A 21,253-nucleotide genomic window follows, 5' to 3' on the forward strand; every position below is an offset into this window, starting at 1 on the left:
AGGTCATACAAATAGAACCAACTGTTCTCTGTAAGGAATGTGAAATAAACTTTTTATGGCGCTGCTGGTGCCACAGCTGAGCACCGCGCAGAGTTTTGCATGGGATCCACCTGGAGAATCCGGGGACAGATGGAACAGTGCTCTAGAAAACACGGCCACTGAGGAAGAGCTGACCGACGGAGAGGGAAATGTTTACTGTAAAGCAGCGCTCCCCACACTGGAGGCGAGAGGTAGGGTGCTGGGGCACGTTCTCTGCTGCGGGGTCCGTAGCAAGAGCCTCGGTGGAGGCAGCAAAGGAAGCAGAAACCAGCAGGTGACGATGGGGGCAGGTGTGTGTCTGTGATTAGCAGAAATTAGGAGCAGCAAGGCTTGTCCCAGACCCAGGTGGGGACCTACTGATTTAGAGCAGTGATGGGAGGGAAACACTGACATCCCTGAGCGTAAGCGTACACTGCCAAATGCCCTTCATCATCAGAGCGTTTAAAGCGTATCTGTCACAAACGGCATGAGGGGCCCCTGGAGCTAGGATAGGTGAGCACACATTTCAAGGAATCTTTTATTTGCTATTATTCTTTTTCTCAATACTACCCTGTATGTTTAGTAGCGTGCCTTTCCGCTCCCTTACGGACTGTTACGAAGGCCTGAAACCACTAGCGTGGATCTAAGCAGTACTTCAAAAGAAACAGTTCCCATTTTAATACATCGCAGCTTATTATTACCTTTCATTTTTGCTCTAACAGGCAGATTTCATACTACATGACACTGCTATCAAAAAAGCAAAATGTTCCTCTTTCTACACAGATAAATTTAGCAGACACACATGCTTGATAAAAGCTCCAGAATTTCACTGGTAGCACTCAAGTGCTTTGTAATTGGATCCAAAAGAAAAAGAGGCAAGCCTAATCTAAGACAGCTATTGTAGCTATAATGGCCAAATCCTCATTCATCAGTTTAAGACTACATTTTGTTCCCGGAAAACCCATTACAATTTTGTTCATTGTTCAAATAAAACCTTCTGGTTTTTCTTTTTAAAAACTGTAACAATAATACACTAGTGTTCCCTAATGGCGGTTTCTCTCTTGCTCTCTATGACTTTTCACAAAATCCTCATTAGTGTCGGGAGTGCTGAGGTCTGCATTATCTTCTGTACAAACTGGGAAGTTTCCATATAGCAAGCATCCCTTTCCCTGCTCTTTATCATGAGTTCTATGACTGTTGAACTCAGTTTAGTAATTTCATGGTTATAAGTCCTCTCTTTCCTACCTACACTGAGCTTAAAAGGGCTTTTATGAATATGTCGCTTTAAGGCTTGTGGCAGTGTTGCTTCTTTCTTTTTCTTCTGAAGGGTTTGGTTGAGGATTTCCCATACTATTCCTTCCTTTCCGTAATTTCTGCATGAAGTCACCATGGACAGCCCCAACATCTATACCATCCCCTCCGTCAGATTAAATACATTATGCTAGGCATCTGCTTCTTCAGGATGTTCTTCTACCTTTCTTTCCTAGCTGTGACTGCTGGTACAGCAACAGCTCGTGCTTTACTAATTTTAGCACCCTCTAAGACTGTACGTTACCTGCAGCACACGATAGTAGCATTACATTTCTCTTCAGTGACATAGGGAAAAAAGACATACATACATTTATACATATTTATTGTATCTTTTTAAAAGTAGCATTTGCAGTTACTTTTAAGCATTCACCTCTCTTCTGCTTCAAATGTGCACTTACTGAGAGAAACATCTACTGGCTTCCAAGTCCAAGATTAATACCAATAATAATACATGCCAGAATCAAGCTTCGTTGCTTGTTGGCAGCTCCTGTCATGAAAATATTATACAGTAAGAAGAGCGTAGAAAAGGTCTGTGTTAATCATTCAGCACTAGGCTGGGGCTGGATTAGCGTGACCGTATTATCTTCTCGAGTTGAAGCATAATAACACTTTCCTGAAAAAACGAAGCTCACATAGTAACTTCTTCCTTCCGCATCCAGTAGGTGGACAAGGCAGTTGGTTTTTCTACAGTAGCTTCTTTAGTTGATAAGATTTCCTCATCATCTATAGGAAAACACTTGCTGTAGACCTTTATATTTAGAAATGTCTTCTCTTCATGTAACAGCAAGAAAATACTTGAAATCTGGCATGTAGTTAAGAGAACTGGGAACAAACCAAATTTCATCCTCAGATAAACATACGTAACTACTATAGATTTCAATCTAACCCACGCACAAAGTTTTACACATACTACAAATAGAAACAGAAGGTATCAGCAAAAGACTATTCTTACATTGTTTCAAATTAATTTGCAACTATACAATTTTAACTGTAATAGAAAAAGAGAAAGGAATATAACAGAACAGGTATGAAGAGAAATATTTTCCAAACTTTTATTTGTGCACATTCATCAGGTGAAAAAGATAACTTTTACAGCTTCTTTGGTGCCCAATATTCAGCATACAAAAATGTAAAAGACTATTCACAAATAAAACACAAGCTCAAACTAAAAAAAAAAAAATGTTTTAAAGGTAGTGCACATCGTGACAGCTTTGCTTATGAATACACAGAAATTACTGCAAAAATAAATAGAATGTCTTTTTAAAAGCAGCAATTTCATATCTTGTAAACTTCCGTTTTTACAATACAGCACTGTTAAGAGTAAAATCCAAAAGAACTGGAGTTTATACTGTGGCCATGAGCAAGTAAAACAGTCTGTATTCCTCTGCTATGGTTGGTCCAGTTTTCCTTTTTGCTTTTAGTCCAATGTGCAGCAGTCTTTAAAGGTGCTTGGTTAGGGAACCTAACCATTAAGTGGTGAATTATAAAATTTATTTCCTGCTTTCAAACACGAATGGGTAGATCTGTTCCACAGCACTGGCAACAGCCTTTACGTTTGGCCCTGAGACATATTAAAAAAAAACAAAACCAACCAAACAAACCAAAAACAAATTAAAAAGAAACAGTAGGAAGAGAAAAATCAGGGAATCAGAAATTAAAACAACAACAGTACCTTTAAAATAACCTTAATATTTTTAGCTACCACAACTTCATACTGTAGACAAAAATCATTTCTCCCCCATTTTTTCCAACTTAAGAAGGTGTTCCTCTGATCACTTTTACTTACAAGAAAGGACTCTAGCACGGAACCTCTAAGATGTTCTACACTGGTCAATGGCTAGACTACAAATAAATAATACTGTCATTTAATTTCTTAACAACTTGGGTGCTTTTTGATTTACTGGCTTAAACAGTCAGCCCAGAGAAGAAGGCAGAGGCTGAGTGGCAGACATAAAAAAAAATACTTTTACTTACGCTAATCTTCTAGGAATTTGTATTACTCAAAACTTAGCCACTTTTATCTCTTCTTTTAAAAGCCTACCAACAAAACCTACTGCTAAATAATGCTGGATTTAAGCCAAGTATGTTTCAAGCAAGATTGTTTTATGTTTGAAAATTCAGACTATTACATTCTAGTCTGGATTTTGTAAATAGCTCTACCACTGATCTCGGGACAAAACCTGCAAGCCAGGGAATTGTTATTGTCTCAGGATGAATCACCTGAAGGTTATCTAACATGACCTATGAGCGTCTGGGGAAAGAAAAGGAAGAATGAACTATCGGTGGTTTCTAATGGTGCTAGACCATTTTATGCAATCAACAGTTAAGATTGCAAATAAACGAGCAGTAACATGCCAGAAAAAATTCACCCTGGATAGAAGTTTGGTGACGCAGATAAATGGCAACAGCAATTTTTAACGTGCTTTGATGCCTGTGAACTCAGGGTTTTTTTTAACTCACTTTAAACTTCAAAAGTTTCTTCCAACTACAGAGAACTATTCAAAATAGTTCCCAAGAATCATAAATAACTTAATAAATGACTTATTTAAATCTAGAAATATTGTTTTAATATACACATTCAGTCAGAAAGAAAATGGAATGGAATAGGATTCTTTCTGTATTTTCAAACTTGTCAAGTTGAGTTAAACACTCACCTAAAACAAGCCTGGTGAAAGATACCTGCCTTCTGGGCAGATATTGCACTTTCCTTCAATTTGTCTGCTATTACAGAAATGCAATTTCTAGAGAAAGCCTTCAGAAAGCAAAAATATGAGTAGGCAAATAATTCTTGTAAAAAACCTGCTACTCCCTAGAGGGCTGAAGAGATAAAATCTGGATCATCATTGCAGGGAGTATAAGAGAAGAAAAAAACCCAACAGAACAAACAAATAAAAAAACCCACCAACAACAAGAAAACCCCAAAACAACCACGTCATCACTCATTTTGGAGGAAGAAAAATTAATACTTCTTCCTATTAGGTATCAGTTCTTTTTATTTTCTTTTCTCAATGTAACTCTAAATCTTTTTATACTTGTCCCACTAAAATAAACTGCTAAAGTGATATAAAGTGATGGTTTTTAGTTCTGTACCATTTTAACACGTATCCTCTAAAAACCTGACTTCTCGTATCTGGAAACCTGCGGTGGACACCTCACAAGGAAACATAATGAAGAACAGAAAATTAAAATTAGGAAAAGAGAGGGAAAAACATGGCATGGCATCTCCAAGACCCAGGACAATCACATCTCTAGTTAAATGGGAAAAATCCCTGATGTCTACAATTCAGGTGACGGTTCTCTCTCAGTTGAGCTCTAACACAAGAGAGCACAAGTCTGAAGAACTACAAATATTGGTCAACTTCAGTTATGAAAAAATGCCACGCTATGCTATACGTTTCCACAAATCTCCAGTTTGGAAACATTTATTTATGAAAGGGATGTTAATGCTACATGCAGCATCGTTTACAGCACTATGAAGACCAAAAAAAGGAAGAAAATTCAAATGTTTAAATAAACAGTAGATACCTGCATTCTCAAGTCCTATCTCACTTTTGTATTTATAAAAGACAGACTATGTACATTCAATCAAAGTAGTTTTTGAACCTACCAATAACACTTCCTCTACAACTCTTCTAGCACTTTCACTCAAAAACAAACTAGGGGCTAACACTGGGAAACAAAATCCCTTCAACATATCTTTTGACTGTTTTGAACATCTTCCTTTCCTAAACCTACTGGCCCTAAAGTTAAATATTCCCAACAAGTTAAATATTTATTTTTGACATCAAAATACCTGTAACTGTGATACTGCCTGTGGAAAAAATCTGTAAGGTAGCTCTGAGAGTTTTTATTCTGTAACACACGGCAGGATGAAGTTCTGGTTCATAACTAGAAAACAAAATAAAAGGTAAAAAAGATAGATCTAGAACTGGAAAAGAAAAGCTTAAGAAATATAGCAAGACTGTAATTCTTTAAAATCCTACCATACCTCGCATGAGGTCTGTTATTCTTCGTAAATTCTGGCAATCTGATCTCAAAGGGCATGTTGCACACTGCTAAAACATTCACAACTTTAAAATCTGTGAAAATTACCTTTTCGAAGGAGAGGAAAAAAAAGACATTAGAAATTCAGTTTACAGTGAGGTAGAGGTATGGGTTGCAAAAAAATAATAATATTTTGATGAGATTTCAAAACTAAAACCTTGTTGTGACTGATGCATTTTTAATAGTATTCTAAACAGTATTTAAAGGACTCAAATCGCTTACTTTATCCTTCTATGATACAGTAACTATTGAACTAGATACTTCATAGATGTATTATGTGATTATAGTACAGTTAAAGAATGAGACACAGAAACAACTCATACTGCTGTTCTAAACACCTCCAAATTGAGAATAAACTAAATTAAATAGCTTATGAAACATCAAAATAAGCAGAGAAAAAGCTTAAATTTCATTCTTACAAGAACTTCACGCAATTTGAAAACTTCTTTCATGCCTTGTTGCTTGACACCATTTTTGTTAAAGCTAAGAATAAGAAAAATGGTGAAAATTGTTTTGTTTCAAATCTCCAGTGGCCAGTATGGCAAGCTTTTTTTCTACTTCTTTGCTTTCTGAAACCCAGCTCAAACTGCTGGCTTTCAGTTATTCTTTACCACATGCATTTTAGATGACAATAAAATAGCCAACAGACAATTCCTAAACAAACAAATGCACTGCTCAGAAGTCAGTGTTTGCAGTATCACTGAAGAAACTTTTGATCATTTTCTGAGATTGCCTAAACTTAAAATGACCGTTCCTCGGTCAAAACTTTTTAGAAGTATTCTACCAGTAGAAGCAACTTGTCCTTATAAAAGGTCAACTATCAATTTCATCTTCAAAATATATTCCATTTAAAGTGGTCACTTTTATAATACGACTTGGCGTCCACCCTGGAAGCACTGTTTACCTCACTGATTTAATGTTCCATTCCAACTTTAGGAGGCTGGGTCTAATGTATTCATTCGTAACAGTAAGAGTGTCGAACTTCTGCTTGGGTCTGATGCAGCATTACCAGGACAGCCTGTCACCACTGCCTTCATGTATTACAATCAAAGGGAGCCTCTCCCTTCCTGCCAAAGGACAGCCACTGTGTTTATTTAATTGTCTGTCCGTAAAGTGAAACTGGAGGTGAACGGCACAACTGACTACCATGAAGTTTTGCAGTATTAAAATGTGTCCTTTTAAGTCATTCACATTGCTGGTTTTCAACATTTAATATGAAATGCAAGTGATGTTTTTGACTGGTAATGTTAACCCAAACCCAGAAAAAAGAGGGGTTTCGTGTCCTAAGTATTTTCTTTGGCTCATTTCCTGCTGTGCAACCTGACAGAGCAGAAGCACTTTTTAAACTCAGTTAAAGAGGCTCAAACTTGCCCTTAACAAGATGGACATGTATCTGCTATTCCATCAGAAACGAGGGAAAATGGTGTTCAAATGATGCCTAGGTTTACACTCTTCAATACTTCTTCCAAATAAATCTTTCAAGATATTGTAAATTCTATCCAAGAAACATTTGTGGGTGGTTCATTTATTAAACAAATTTTGTTGTTCATTAAGCCAGTGAGGAAGCACTACTCCAAGCTGCCAAACGAAACTCAGATCCACAAAATAAAACAGCTTGTCTTTAAGCAGCATCTGGAAAATGTATGCTGACACAAAAGGGGCATCTCAGTGAAAACATGCTCACTGATAAATTGCTCCCTCCTTTTTGTTTCTTTCTAAAAAACGGATTACCAGCATCGCTTGAGTCATACAAGTCCTTTTTCATTAGAATTACCTGAAAACCTAGTTTCTGTAGACTACGAGCTAATCGTCTGGCACCAAATTTAGCTTCTTCTTCACTATAAAGGAGAAAGAAAAGAATCTAGCATTAACAGAAATAGAGTATGTATTTGTGTGCGCATATACCACAACAGCTGTTCAGACTACAAAATGAACTGTTAAATCATCTAACGCATGAACCATGATCACAGGGACAGCCTTCACTTTATCCTGATGCACGTATTACATTTTGACTATCTAGATATTCAAATGGGGTTCTTTATGCCCAAGAATAGCTTGGCACTTAGCTCCAGCTGAAGTGGGAGATATTTTGATCATACATGATACTAAATACTCTTAAGAGACAAATATGAGTAGTCTGGAGTCCTGAACAATCATCTTCCATTTTGAGAGGGAGATCATATACAGAAAGATCATATACAAAAATATACATATGCAAATTTACTATTGTACCTTATCCTTACTCCACGATGCAGGCAAATCTTAAAGGAACTCAGCTGTTAAGAGTTTGGCGAGCCTCGGTTGTATCTGAACTAAAAGTTTGCTTTTGCTTCTTTCCAGTCCCCCAACATTGCATAACATCGATAAAATTCAGGTGGGTTTTCATGAAATAGTAAGAGATATCCCTCAATAAAGGTCATCTCTTCTCAAGTTTCAAGTTCTGGTTAAAACCATAGAATTCTTAAAGAGTTCTGAAATGAAAGCTCTAGGATTTTCTTCATAAAGTATTTTTCGCTGCTGCTCTCCCACAAGACTGAACTGATGATGCTTAAGATTTCAACTCAGTCTGAGGCAGACACTCCACATAGAAAACTTCCTCCCAAATACATAGCTTGGCAAGGATCTACGTGTGATACAGTGTGAGTGAATCTTAACAGTGGTAAGTACTGACTCTTGCCATCTTCTTCATTTACAACATTGTATTTTGAAATACACAAGAATTTACAGCTAGAGAAAGAATCGTTGTGAACTTACCTTGTGGCTCCTGTGCAAATAACTTTTCCTGAGGACCAAATGGTGGCCGTAATCCTAGGTTTCCTAAGCTTCATTAATACTTTCTAAAAAGAAAAATAAAAGTGTAAGAATTGGACATTAGCGGTAGTTCAATTTCATACAGGAAAAAAAAATTAAAAAAGCAATTGTTAGACAAATCAACTGTTACACTAATAATACTTCCTTTATTTTTGATAGCCTTGAACTGTTCCTTCATCTCTTTCAGTAATTAAAAAAACCAGCTCCTGAGAAGAACAAAATAAGCGTGGAGTATCTCAGCCAGTGATTCAGTGTTCACAAAACAGATTAAATGACAGTATTTTCCTGTGAATAAAATCTGGAGGTATGTTGAATCTCTTACCCCAACATCTCGCTTGTATATAACATTTGCTCCCTCTAATGCGATCTTCCTCAAGTTCAAATGACATCTTGTTCTAAAAACACACACTACGTTTGTGATTAAAATGTCCAATGCAACATCACTGTCCGCATCCATTGGGGTGATTTACAACTCAGCTTTCCCACCAGCTCACCATGAAGTTCACATCCTGAGAAGGGAAAATGATAAAATTAAACATACCAGTAGAAAATTGCCTACTAACGCCATTGTACACATCCATCCCTTAAATGCGACAAGAAGCAGAAGTGACTACACTCTGACTCATTTAAGTTAACTGTGTGTGGGGAGGCGGGGTGTCTGCATCCTCTATGCTAGAAAATAGGAGGTTACTTGTTTGAAGACACAGTTGCCAGACTTAACAGAAATAAAGTGTGTATACATACATACGTATATATATATATATGTGTATAAAAAAATATTTAAAATTGTCCGTTACGTATGTTACAACTCTTACCAGCTATATTAGGACACAGTAAAGATTACTGAAATTTGTTCCATAGCTCCAGTGGATAATCTTTCCTCAGCTCATTTGAGGATGTCATTAAACACCTCAGGAAAAGGCAGTTCTCTGACTGCTGAAGTTGATAATTCTGAACAGCCTGACGTTTGTGCTGCAATGGATGAGCCTGCTGAATAACTCTGAACTAACACAGGCTACACACACCACAACCTGCAGACAGCCTGCTACCACAGCTTTGCCATCTTCATCCAGCACTCTTGGCCTATCTCCCCCAGTATAAAAGCATAATGCACACTATACAAAACGTCCTAGTGGCAGCAATGGCCTGGGCTGAGCCTCAGTGGCCTCTCACCCTCTTCTGCGCTGCCCACAGGAACCGCATAGAATGAACGCATTGTACACGCACAGCAAAATTGTTTCTGAGGAAAAAAGGCTGGATGAGGCTTTGAGCAGCCTGGTCTCGTGGGAGGTGTCCCTGCCCATGGCAGGGGGTTGGAACTAGATGACCTTAAAGGTTCCTTCCAACCCAAACCATTCTATGAAAAGCATGAGTAACTGTGAAGGCAGGGGATGGCCGCCCCCTGCACGCACAGCAAGTCTGAGGCTGGCAGGGAGCATCCAGCCTGTCCACGCATGCTGAAGGTGACACTCCTCACACACACCTCAACTGGGCAAGAGGATCATGAGATGGGGAGTTGGGATACCACTCAGCCCAGCCCGAGACCGCCTGGCATCTCCTCTATAAGCCTACCAAAGCCAAGATGGCGGACATCTCAAATAAATCTCAGGTGAAGTATTTGGGGAAAGGAAAGGGGAAAAGAGCAGGAACATTGGTATATAGCGAAAAGGACTTCTATCAAAATACTGTAGTTTGTTAAGGAATTTTACTTTGTAGAAAAATGTAAAAATCTGAGTTTTACTCCAAGAGAATTAGCTTAAGTAGAGCATACCCTAAGAGACAGAGGTAACATTGTCTTGATCCATTCATATACAATTTCATCCAAAATGAACACAACAGAAAGCAAAGAGCAAAATCAAATAAAAATAGTCAGATATATTAAATGCTCTACATGGTCATTGCCATGGAAGAAGCCGGAGACTATGCCTCAAGAATAACAGTATACATAATGGACTGTAATGCATTTGTATCACTTTAAGAGTTTTGGCCTTACATTCTATATCAGAAATCAATGTTATTATCAGTATTTTCATCTGACTATGACTTCCCAAACATCATGCCATAGTCTCTAATCGAGAATTCGCGCAAGGTGTGTCTTTGACTACAACTCACTGACAACGCAGAGGTAATAAACTACAAGGCAGGTGTGCATAATCTACTGGGTCAACTGCTGGGTGTGATGGTTGCTGCTTCTACTGTGCAGCTTGTTCCCGGCTGAAAGAATTATTCTGTAATTGTTGGCTTGTCTACCGTAAGAAAAGGCAAGATGCGTGATAACACAGAAAAGAGATGAAGGAACAGCAAGAGAAAACCAGAAAAAACAAAGGCTATGTGTGGGGGCTGGGAGGAAAGCAGGCAAAGGAGAAGAGAACAAACAGTATCTAATTAGTATTCCCAGATAATTTTTTTTTTTTAAAACAAAAAAATTACATGAATCCTCAAAGTTAGAAATTATTTATCCCATCTGGTTTTGATGGACTACTACAGATTGGGTTAGCAATTTATGGCACCGGCTCCAAAGATAGCACATGTACAGATTTTGAATGGCATGCAGGCAGGGCCAGCACAGAGCAGGGAGCTGGAACCCATGGCATCTTCAGAGAGGCACTTGTTTTCCACCCTGGCTCCAACTCCTGGCTCCCACTGAGTTCACTTACTGGAACCCAGGAACCACCACTGTATAAGAAAACAGGACACCTCCAATCAGCAGCATGTCCCAATTATCAGCAAGTTTCTACTGGCATCCTCAGTCTCTACATTCTGGAAGAGTAACACTGTCATGAGTAACATCCCTGAAAGGTTATTAACCTCTAAGCAAACCATAATACTGTATGATGACATCCCCATAAAACTCTGATGGTTTGTCTTAAACAGATCCGGGGAGAAAAGACACGTGCTCACTCAGGACAAAGGAAAAAATGTTTGAAAGAGAGGAAAATTACAATTTCAAAGGAAAAGGTATATCATTAAAGAGGGATCTAGAGGAAAAAACACACATTAATATGCTGTGGAGCTGTCAGGATATTTTCAAAAACTATGGTGTATCTTGGTTAGAAGTACAATCTACTTACATAAATTTTAATGGGAGAAAAATTAACCAACATTACAGCAATGTGCCCCCATTTTCATAAGACAAGGTCTGAAAGTTTAAGACAACAGATATTTACGGAGGAGCTTTTTAATTTGAAATTTAATTTGAGCTGTAGTTAATATTCTAGACAACATGTTGTGACATTCAGTTAGGAAGGGACGTAACTGTTATAGAAGCAGTACTTGAATACAGCATAAAAATACTGAAAAATGCCTTTATTCTACTTTAATGTTACTTGATCTAACAGAAGCATTTCAGTGTTCAACTTTTCACTCAAATATTGAACATTTCAAATATTAATTACCAAGTTTTTTCATTTGTATTGAGAAAACTCTTTATTTGCTGCTGCTAAATACTACGCATGTTCTCTGAGAACCTGATAAGTATCAACAATTTTGAATACACCCATTCCCATTTAGTATACAAATACAATGTCAGCCTCTTCCAAGGCACAGTTTAGAAATATTGGGTAATCCAAAACATTTCTAGACTCAGGTACTTCTGTCCAGTGAGCGAGCATAATCTATTACAACCTCTGCCTTAAGCATTGATTTTAACGTCTCGCACTACACTGACAACAAAGAAAAAAATCTAGAGAAAAAACGTCCTGCTACCTTTCTTTGGGAAGTCTCAGAGATCTGTATTCATAGGAATCACGTGAATGAAGCAAGCTAAACATTTTTTAAAAAATAATAATACATGCACTACATAAAAAAATAGATCTGAAGAACATGTTTATGAAAAAAGTGTAACAAGTTTTCAGAAAGAAAGATAGATAGATGGATGCTGTTCTTATTTATATGTGTCTCCGATAACGTAACTAGCTGGAACACAGGAATCCTAAACACCACCTTGATACTCCTCTTTCCCAGTTTTCCCTTGTCTTCTGTGCTACTGATACACACTTCTGTATCCCCACTGCATAGCCCTGACCCACTACGTTATTTCCCAAAACTTGAATTTCTGCATTTCTGTTTCCTATTTGCAAAATAGGGAAAATACCGTTCCCATGCTTTTACAAAGACATTTTGAGATCAAGCAACAGCCTTACATATAGGCCTGTTACTGTTCCATATTTATGCAGTTACACTTGCAGAACAGAGGGACTGAGTAGAAACCAAACATCTGGTTCTTTCCCGTTATGGATTTGCAAATGCCTAACTTGATTTTATTGAGCTCAGCTTAGGTTTTGTTGATTAATTTTGCCCAAAGGTTCTCTCATCTGAACCTTAGAATTTTGGCAGCTTAAATATCATTTCTAAAATTATAATTTGCCAGTTAGTGCTAATTTAATAATAGGCTCAAATTGAAAATAAAATCATTAACTTGTCTATCTATTTGTATTATTTTATTTTATCAGGGACACTTTAAAAGTTTGTTCTTTATTTTCAACACAGATTTCAGGGATAACTCTGAAATATTACCCTAAGAAGAAAAAAAGAGGAAGGAAAAAAAGATAGATAGGTAAAGCATGATAAGGAACATAAAAAATAAAAAAAAAAACCACAACAACAAAAGCTAATTCAAGGATATTTGGCACTGCAAAGTAACGTATCCTACACTGAAACTAGAGAAACTTCCCAGAATAAGAAATATTTCAGAGGAAGGAATAAGCACTCAAGTTCTTAAACAAAGCATTACCTATACATCCCCAGTTAGGACCACGGCCATACTATTTTAGATACTATATAAACACACACGAAGACAAACACCCTGCACTGAAATCTTACAATCTAAAAAAAGCCAGCGCTCTCTGACTTTGAAAAATTCCAAACCAAACCAACCACACCATCATCATCAAAGAGAGAGGAAAGGCACGTGGGATGGGGTATATAAACAAAGTATTATTTTAAGCTTTTGGCTACCTTTGATCTGAGAAACTCAGAGCTATAAAGGTAGATGGGGGCTATCTAACAATGGTTATGTTATGTCAGAACAGTTTAATAAACACCTTTTTGACCAGGAGTGTAAATATAAGCAACTTCTACTGGTTATTTTTAACCTTGCTCCAAAGCAGTTCACCAAGTGACCGACCCTGCAAACAGTCCCAACAGCCCTGCTGAAGGTATAGCTGTCACTGCTGTGCCAGTAGGCATGCATCAAACTATCACTTGAAAAGAATTTGTTAAGTTAACAGGAATTTCCATATGAGGTTCCCATACGAGAACAGAGAATGCACAAAATAAAGCCCATCAGGAATAGGGAGAGAGCTGATTACATCCTTCCACTGAAGGTGCATTTTTTAAGACTTGTGTTCAGCCCCTCAGGGAACAGGTGCATATGAAACACTGGAGGTGACAGACCGCTGAAATCTGCTTGAATTCTTAGATATGATACAGTCACAGTGGTAGGTGGATGACTCCTCAGAACCGAGAACAACATAGCTACTACTGTCAGTATAGAAAACCCTCTCATCCAAACACTAGCCACTGAGCTAGAGAGGTATGGTTTTATTTTCTGTTGTCTCCAGGGGAAAGTTAAATTGCCCCTAAAGCAAAAGGCCATATTGCAGCTAATATTCTCAACCTTTTGAGATTTGCACAGTCATGACTATTTCCTACAGAACTGAAACAAATATATTTTGGAGAAGGAGAAAATTTCCAAATATGCATAAAACCAGCGTCAAAGGAGGGATTTGTCCAATTAGACCAATGAAGAGAAAGATGATACCAGCCATACCATAAGCAAGTAGGACACAAATTCCCAATCCTGCTGTCAAATCTCCTGGATAAGCCTACTGCATCCCCATGGACCTAGGGTCTTCCAACAAAATCCAGCTGCAGGAATAAAGCCAAACAGCTTATAGAACAAGACCAGGAAGCGTATTTTTAAATAATTCATAACAGGCCATTTTCCTCAAATCTTTCTCATCAAAAAGATCTGTCGATATTCAAAGCAAGAAATCACTTGCACACAATTTTGTGCCATCTTTCCCTTGTAACATTCATCAATAGTCGAATGCAAGGCATTAAGAACAATCCTCTAGGTCTTTATGATATGTGAAAGTACAATAAAAATCAGAACCAGGAGGTTAGGTGGCTACCGCAACTCGATAAAACACTGAAGAAAAACAAAAATCTGTCTTGCTGTTACAAAATATTTTAAGACAACAGGTAAGCCTGTCACACACACACACAGCCAAACATCTACCATTTGCGCGTCTCGATGGAGGAAACAGAAGTACCCTTCCCGTTCACTAGCTGGGAAGCTCGCTCACTTAAAGCCCTGCGCGTGCCCGTATCACAAATAATTACTATTTTTTCTTTCCCCGCTCCCCTTCAGCCCCACAAGAAAACTTCTGGGGCCAGCCCAGGACAGACAAAGCGCAGGCAGGAGGCGGCCCGGCCACGCCGGTCCCAGCCGCTCGGAGCGGCGCCGGCCGCCCCGGGGGAGGGTGTGCTGCGGCTCTTACAAAGCCCCCGAGGGCCAGGGACGCTACGTGGGGGACCCGAACGCGGGGCAGCCGGTGCCCCTCGGGGAAGCCTCAACGGTTGCCGAGGAACGGGCCGTTCCCCTCACGGGATGCTCTGCCCCCGTCCCCGCCCCGACACCGCCGGCCCCAGGGAGGGGAACGGGCACCGCGGCGGGAGGAGCCGGCCGGGCCGCGGCCAGGAGCGGGGGGAGGCCCCTCACCTCAGCCGGGGGGAGCGGGAGAGGGGTGGGGGGGGCAGGGCTCGCCGGGCCGCGGCCCCCCGAGGGGGCGGCGAGGAGGAGCTCGGCCCGTCGGAGGGCGGCAGGCGTTACCGTGCGGGCGGTCGGGCGGGCGGGCGGCGGTCGGGGCGGCGGGTAGCGGGGTGCCGGTGTCTAGGCGCCCCGCCGCTGGTGCCCGGCGGCGGTGCGGGTGCTGGGCCGACTCCCCGCGACAATAAACATCCCCCAGCGCCGCGGGCATAGACGCGGCGCCGGCTAGAGCGGCCGCCGGAAGTCACGGTCGGCGGGAGGGGACGAAGGGAAGGGGGGGGCCGCGCTAGCCGCGCACTTCCGCTTTCGTCTGCCGCCCCCTGAGGCGCGGCGGGACCTTGGTGGGGGTGGTTGGCGGTGGCGACACCGCCTGGGCGGCACTAGGCTGCCCCACTGCGGCTTGGTCGGGCAGTCACCGCCCCGGGCCTCGTTCCACGGGGCTGGCGCCCGGTAGTGCTCGCCGCCCGGTAGTGCTCGCCGCCCCTGTGGTAGTGTTGGTGCTGGCCCAGCTCCCCGGGCTGGGCGCGGTGAGGCCTGGCCCTCAGCTGAAAGGCCCCTGAGTGGCCGCCTCGCTTCAGAGCTGCCGCAGGAGCTGTCGAAGCTGCGCAGCGGACGTGGAGCTTTTCTGGTGATTTTTTTTTCTGCTTGTGGGCCACCCTGGCAGCCCCTGCCAGTGGCCGGTGGGCCCGTGGTAGGTGGCTTTTGGCCAACTGTTACGGGCTTGATCCCAACCATGTCATGTGAGGTAGCCCTTTTGCCAGCAAACCGGCTGGAGATCTGATCCAGTTTGCAGATGAGATGGTCATGGCACATACCTGGTGTTCCTGTTAGGGTACTCTCCCTCAGACCTCTAGCTTGCTATGTATGCTTGCCTGCTTCATGCATACTCTGACCAAACCAAGTGGTAAGCGCTAGTCTTGACACAATCCATCAGTAGTTATTTAGGACGCACAGCAACAACATGGTGCAACGATTGCTGCTGTATATGTGCATGTTGCATTGCAGCAGGATTCTGGTCACTGCGTCTTGTCTTACCAATGCTTTAAAGATTTTTAAATTTAAAACAACATTGTTTGGTACTGAAGGAATAGTTCACAGCAGTAAGCGGTGGTACCTTGGTGTGCGAGTAGACTACTGACCCCAAGTGAAACAAAGAAGTAGGTGACTGAGAAGCCTCAAATATTCCCAAGTCCCCTGAGGACTGTGTGGCCCTCAATTTTTTTTTGTGGTTTTAATATTTAAATGACTAAGACAGCTGCTTTGCATTCTTCCAATATGCACCTTGTTTAATCATTGCAAAGTGGGTACCTCGATACACGCTTTGAGGAGAGAGAGAAGGGGACCTGAGGACACAGTGGGGGTGGCTGGGATGGCACTGGTTCTCTCTGTCCAGGACAGTCCTCCAAATTTGGCACTATCCCACCTATGGTGTCTGTAGGGAGTAGAGCCTGTGATGAACTGTCTTTCAGCTATACTACATTTTCTCTTGGAAGAGCTGTTTGTTGCGTTTCACTTGGGAATGCAGGAACAAATGAATGTGGCTGCAGTGTGGCCAATTAAGGACACACCACCCTGACTGAAGAATGAAATAAAGTTACCAAGTCAACTAGGTTTATAAAGACACATCAGTCTTTACGTGAAAAATATGTATACGTATATTTATATGTGTGTAGTGCAAAGTATCTACTGGATGGACAATTTTTCTGAAATTGAGGTTCTGTAATTACGTGTGTGTAATTTCCATGTGTGAAGTGATAGCAGAATAGCTTTAATTAGGATAGAGGAAACAGTATGAAATTTAAATTTTGAAGTCTTCAGAGTTGGGATGTTTTCCTCTGCTAGATCAAATTTAATCCTTGAAATGCATTTCTAGGTTCACTTGTCAAGAATAATTATTTCAGATTCTTACTTCAAATCAGCTGCGAGTACATTAGTGACTGTACGGCTTGTTAATGCCGATTTTGTTTCCCTGTTGGCAGACTGGCTTCATACCAGTGTGCGGCAGCGCTGCCACCCTGCGGCTTCTTGCAGAAATGGATCCACGGATTAAGTGAAGACGGTCAAGCGACGCGAGCTTTTGGAAACAGGAATGCTGAATTTAGAGCAGCTGTTACCACAGTTCAGTAAGTCTGCACTGGATCTCCAGCATTTTTATGGAGTGCCTTAAGGCTGTTTTAATTCTTTATGGGCTTCATCCTAAAGGCTCCGAGTCATTACAGTTAACACTGCCGATGTGGGGTAGATTGTTATGATTCTTCTCCCTGAGAAGATGAGTTCTTCTTGGTTCTTTCGAGCTTCTATATAGCTGTATCACAACAGGTGCTGATTTTTTTTCTAAATAGCTGATTGCATAGGCAAGTTATGAAGAAAAGCTTTATAATCGCTGATTTTGCTTGAATTCTGAGTGAGCTTCTGTTTTTTTTAGCATACTCATATAGGTCTACATAAATTTGACACAAAATGTCTTCTATCAAATACACATTCATTGTCTATTTCCACATGCTTGCCCTTTTCAGGATATAACTTTTTCTAGCAGGTGTTCCACAGAAATGTGCAGTCATTGCTGGACATTAAGAAATTTTTTTTTACTTATAAAGAGATGAACCCTTACCATTTCAAAGTTTTGGCTGCTTTGTCAGCCAGAGATTTTCCTGTTTAGACTAGGACATGTTCTGAAGATTGCCTCTTTAAATATATATTTGGAAAATGTGCAAATGTATGCAAGTAGTTATGATGACATTAACATGGAATGCAAATAAGGTGATTGGGCGCCTACCTAATTTGACATCTAAGTTTATCAGTTGTGCCTGCAGTTTTATTCCACATGTAGATAGTTACAAAACTGGTTATTCTGTCCTTATGTTCTCTGTCCTTCCGTGCAATTCTAACTTGGCTCCGTGGCTTCCTCCACTAGTATGACTGAGAAGCTAAGGATTTCCCACCTGCAGGAACTGTGTCCTCATCTGCCTCTTGCTATTGCTTGTTCTAACTTACCAGATGCTGTACTGACATAAAACAGGGAAGGCACAAAGGCCATTTCTGACACTATCGCTTCCTTACTATGTGAGTTCATTTTCCTATGCCTTTGTTTCTCTGTCCTTTGTTTGTGAAGTAAAGAGGAGAGAGAGGTGCAGGGAGGCTGTTTCCTGTGCTTGGACATTCTGCAGCATGGAATTGTGGGCTGCTTGGGACCATCAGTACTAGCACAGTAAAAATAAGGATAACCAAATTTTAGGACACTGCGCATATTTTTGTTCTGTAATTACAGCAGTGAAAGTGAATGAAGATGCAATTTTTTTTATGTTGCTACTCAGCTGTAACTGCAGGTTTCTGTAAAAAAATCACTCATCAAACTGAAGCAAATGCTTGGTTATCTGGATTTTTCTATTTTTACAGGATTAATTTTCAATCAGGTAAGATCCAGTGCTAGGCAGACTGTGGGAAAGTGTCGGGGGGAGAGTGGAAAGCTGGATGGCCCCTTGAGTCAGCCCACAATGAAGGCTAGAAGAGTTTTATACAGCTACGTCTTAAGTACTGTGGGCTCTGTGCAGAAGATTATATTGAAGTATTTATGTTTGAAGAGGAGGTACCTAGGAGCAACCCGTATCTCGCACACTCCATAGAAATGACATTGTGGGGAGTGGTTGTCATGTACATGCATATGATACTGCAGGTTAATTGTAAGACATCTCCCAAGCTGGCAGCCAGCAGGGAATGAGCTTAAACCTGTGGCAGGAGATCAGTCAGGAAGGGAATCCTTTGTTCCAAGGCTTAGTTTATCAGGTGAAACTGTAAACTCAACTGTGCCTTCTCACACTTCTCTGATGATGTACAGTATGATAACTGATGCCAGCACTGTTAAACCGTTACCTCCCTGCCATAAGTGGCACTTAAATAGGCCCCACAACATCCAGTCTGTTTAATTTTATAATATAGATATTATTTTATATATTTGAATTTATAGGTAGTATATATTATGTAAATATTTATCCCATATTTTTATACAGTGTATATATATGACATAGTGTATGCATATATATATTGTGTAATACACGTAGCTAGATACACTATTTAATATAATCTAAACATAAGAAGAAAATGTCAGTGAAGTACCCCAGAATCAAAGTCAAATGATCAGGATGAGGTTTTTCTTTAGTAAACTCTATAATGTAGTTTCAGCCTCTACAACTGAATGGTATTTACAGACTATGCATACCGACTTTTGTGGGCAGTAAGGGAGAAACATGATGAAAATAGTAGAATCAGAAAACTGAGCGTGAGGGAAATCAGGGAGAAAAGTTTACAGGAAGATAGTAGTGTTGGCTCCTCAGCAGTTCTCCCTGCTGCGCTACATGTAGCTGTAGCGGAGCAATCTGGGGGTGCTGGCCGCAGCTCACCCTGCCAGCTTGCTTCCTGCTCCAGCAGAAGGACACTAAGCAATGCACAGACAGCACCTACTGACTGTCTGAAGCCTTCCCGTGGACTTCAGTAGGGGAATATCTCAATGCCGGATCTTGGCATGAGGTTAACACGATGCTGTTTGGCAATGGCAAGAAAGAGATACTCTGAGGGCATATGTCAAATTTAGGCATTAGGGAACTCACAACTCTGGTAGAAAAGGTACTGCAGAGCTTAGTAGAGTTGGGCAACAAATGAACAGAAGTATTCAGTGTCATAATTTAGGTTATAATGTTGTTTAAATCTTGTGTTATGTTTGTTCTTGAACTTGGCCTCTTGCTTCTGGTGACCTCTAGTCTTAGTTACGAGATAAAAATAGCACAGAGGCTCCCCACTAAGAAGTTTTGGCCCATAAAAGAACATAGCAGGTTGGTCTAGAAAACAAATGAGAATAGCATGAGGTTGGCGTGACACAAAGGCATCAAGTACCTTTTTCACACTAGCTTCTGAGGCTGCAGTGGCACTGATAAATAAAGCAGGGCCAAGGCTTATTTTTCAGAGTGCTTGGTTGCTAGCAGGGTCCTTGGCATGCCTTTGGCCTGTCTGACTAACTTCCTCCCGGGTTAAAGTGAGGTGAGGTGCCAGTGGTATAGAAGTCCCTATGTAAGAATGAAACATGTTACCAGTGAGGAAGAACTGTTCCTATTCTGGTCAGCTCAGCCATCAAACAGCATCACAAGAAACAGGATGCTGTAGCAAGAGGCTGCACTGACACTTGGATTGCTTGTCGCACACGATGGTCTTTGCCTCATCCCTGATGGGGGAGGGAAGTGCTGCTGCAGCAGCCTGGGAAGACATCCAGTGGGACAGTTATCTGTGTGAGCGCATCCCTGGGAACGTTCGCTGCCTGTGCCTGCTCCTCCTCCCCTGCTGCTGCCGCCCAGGATTTTGCAGATGTTCCTCCCAGAGAAGGCAGCTGCAGCTCTCAGCCTCCCAGTTTCCATCTTCCTGGTGGTCTGGCTCCACCCAGCTGTGATGGAGCTGCTGATAGTTCCTCCCTTCTCCAGCCCATCTTTTCACAAAGATTAAGCAGTAGTAGTCAGAGGAAGGGGAATTATTCTATGCCTTTTTCTCCCTTTCTGCTTGTCTTCTGTCTGTGTAGCTGTACCCTTCCCTTTTTTCCCTCATATTTCTGATCCCTGTTTCTTCAACAGTGTGTAAACAACTGAGAGAAAACTTTAATGTGTAGATAATCCATATTTACAGTCGGATATGGTCTTACAGTTTACACAGCAGCCTGAGATGTAAATAAGGGTTAGGGTTTTTCTCCTCGCTTAAGAAAAATGGCTTCTTAGAATTTAAAGTGAAGGGAGGATTTGTATTGGTTTTATCCTCCTGCTTTTGTTATCATGGTTTTTTTCCCTTGGAAGGAGGTTTGGATCTCTCCACTCCCCATGCAAGGGCTGTATGCACGCATGCGCATCGGCTTGAAAATGCATTTCATGTGTTTACAAGTTTCAGTTTAAGGGCAAAACCCTAAGGCAAGAAAATGCGTCATCTCAGGACTGTTGTGACCCTAGGGTATGTCCACGCTGCAGTTGGGAAATGCGATGCCTGCATGCCTAGGCCTACTCAAAGTCGTTTTTATAGAGCTAGCTCAGATACACCAGCGTCTGAAGTAAACTGAAGAAAAATGAGTTACTTGCAGAACTGTGCTGGGTTTGGAGTCTGCTGACAGCAATCCTCACAAAAGTAACACATTTTTTTCCCATCCCTCCTGGAGCATAAGTTTTAGGTCAGATCTCTTATATCGTCTCAGGGTTGCAGAATTTCACCAAGATGTAACACACCAGTAGCTTTGCAGCACTAGAGACAAAAAAAGCCATTATTACAGGTTGT

General features: G+C 41.0%; 1 protein-coding gene across 3 annotated transcripts; it reads right to left on the bottom strand.

Annotated features, from left to right (window-relative positions):
* Positions 1-1,662: 1,662 nt before the first annotated feature.
* TBPL1 (TATA-box binding protein like 1) lies at positions 1,663-15,205 on the bottom strand. Of its 3 annotated transcripts, none has more exons than XM_063329551.1 (7): positions 15,020-15,205; positions 8,507-8,693; positions 8,128-8,210; positions 7,148-7,211; positions 5,318-5,421; positions 5,123-5,217; positions 1,663-2,890 (listed from the first exon to the last, which is right to left on the bottom strand). In XM_063329551.1, the coding sequence occupies exons 2-7, from the start codon at positions 8,639-8,641 to the stop codon at positions 2,820-2,822; spliced, it is 552 nt and encodes a 183-aa protein (XP_063185621.1). In that variant the 5' UTR covers positions 8,642-8,693; positions 15,020-15,205; the 3' UTR covers positions 1,663-2,819. The 3 variants fall into 3 exon arrangements, with proteins under 3 accessions (XP_063185621.1, XP_063185622.1, XP_063185623.1); XM_063329552.1 differs by having other exon boundaries at positions 14,909-15,040; XM_063329553.1 differs by lacking the exon at positions 15,020-15,205 and adding an exon at positions 13,955-14,052.
* Positions 15,206-21,253: the final 6,048 nt, after the last annotated feature.

This window comes from Chroicocephalus ridibundus, chromosome 3 (genome assembly GCF_963924245.1).
Source record: "Chroicocephalus ridibundus chromosome 3, bChrRid1.1, whole genome shotgun sequence".
Classification (NCBI taxonomy): Eukaryota; Metazoa; Chordata; class Aves; order Charadriiformes; family Laridae; genus Chroicocephalus; species Chroicocephalus ridibundus.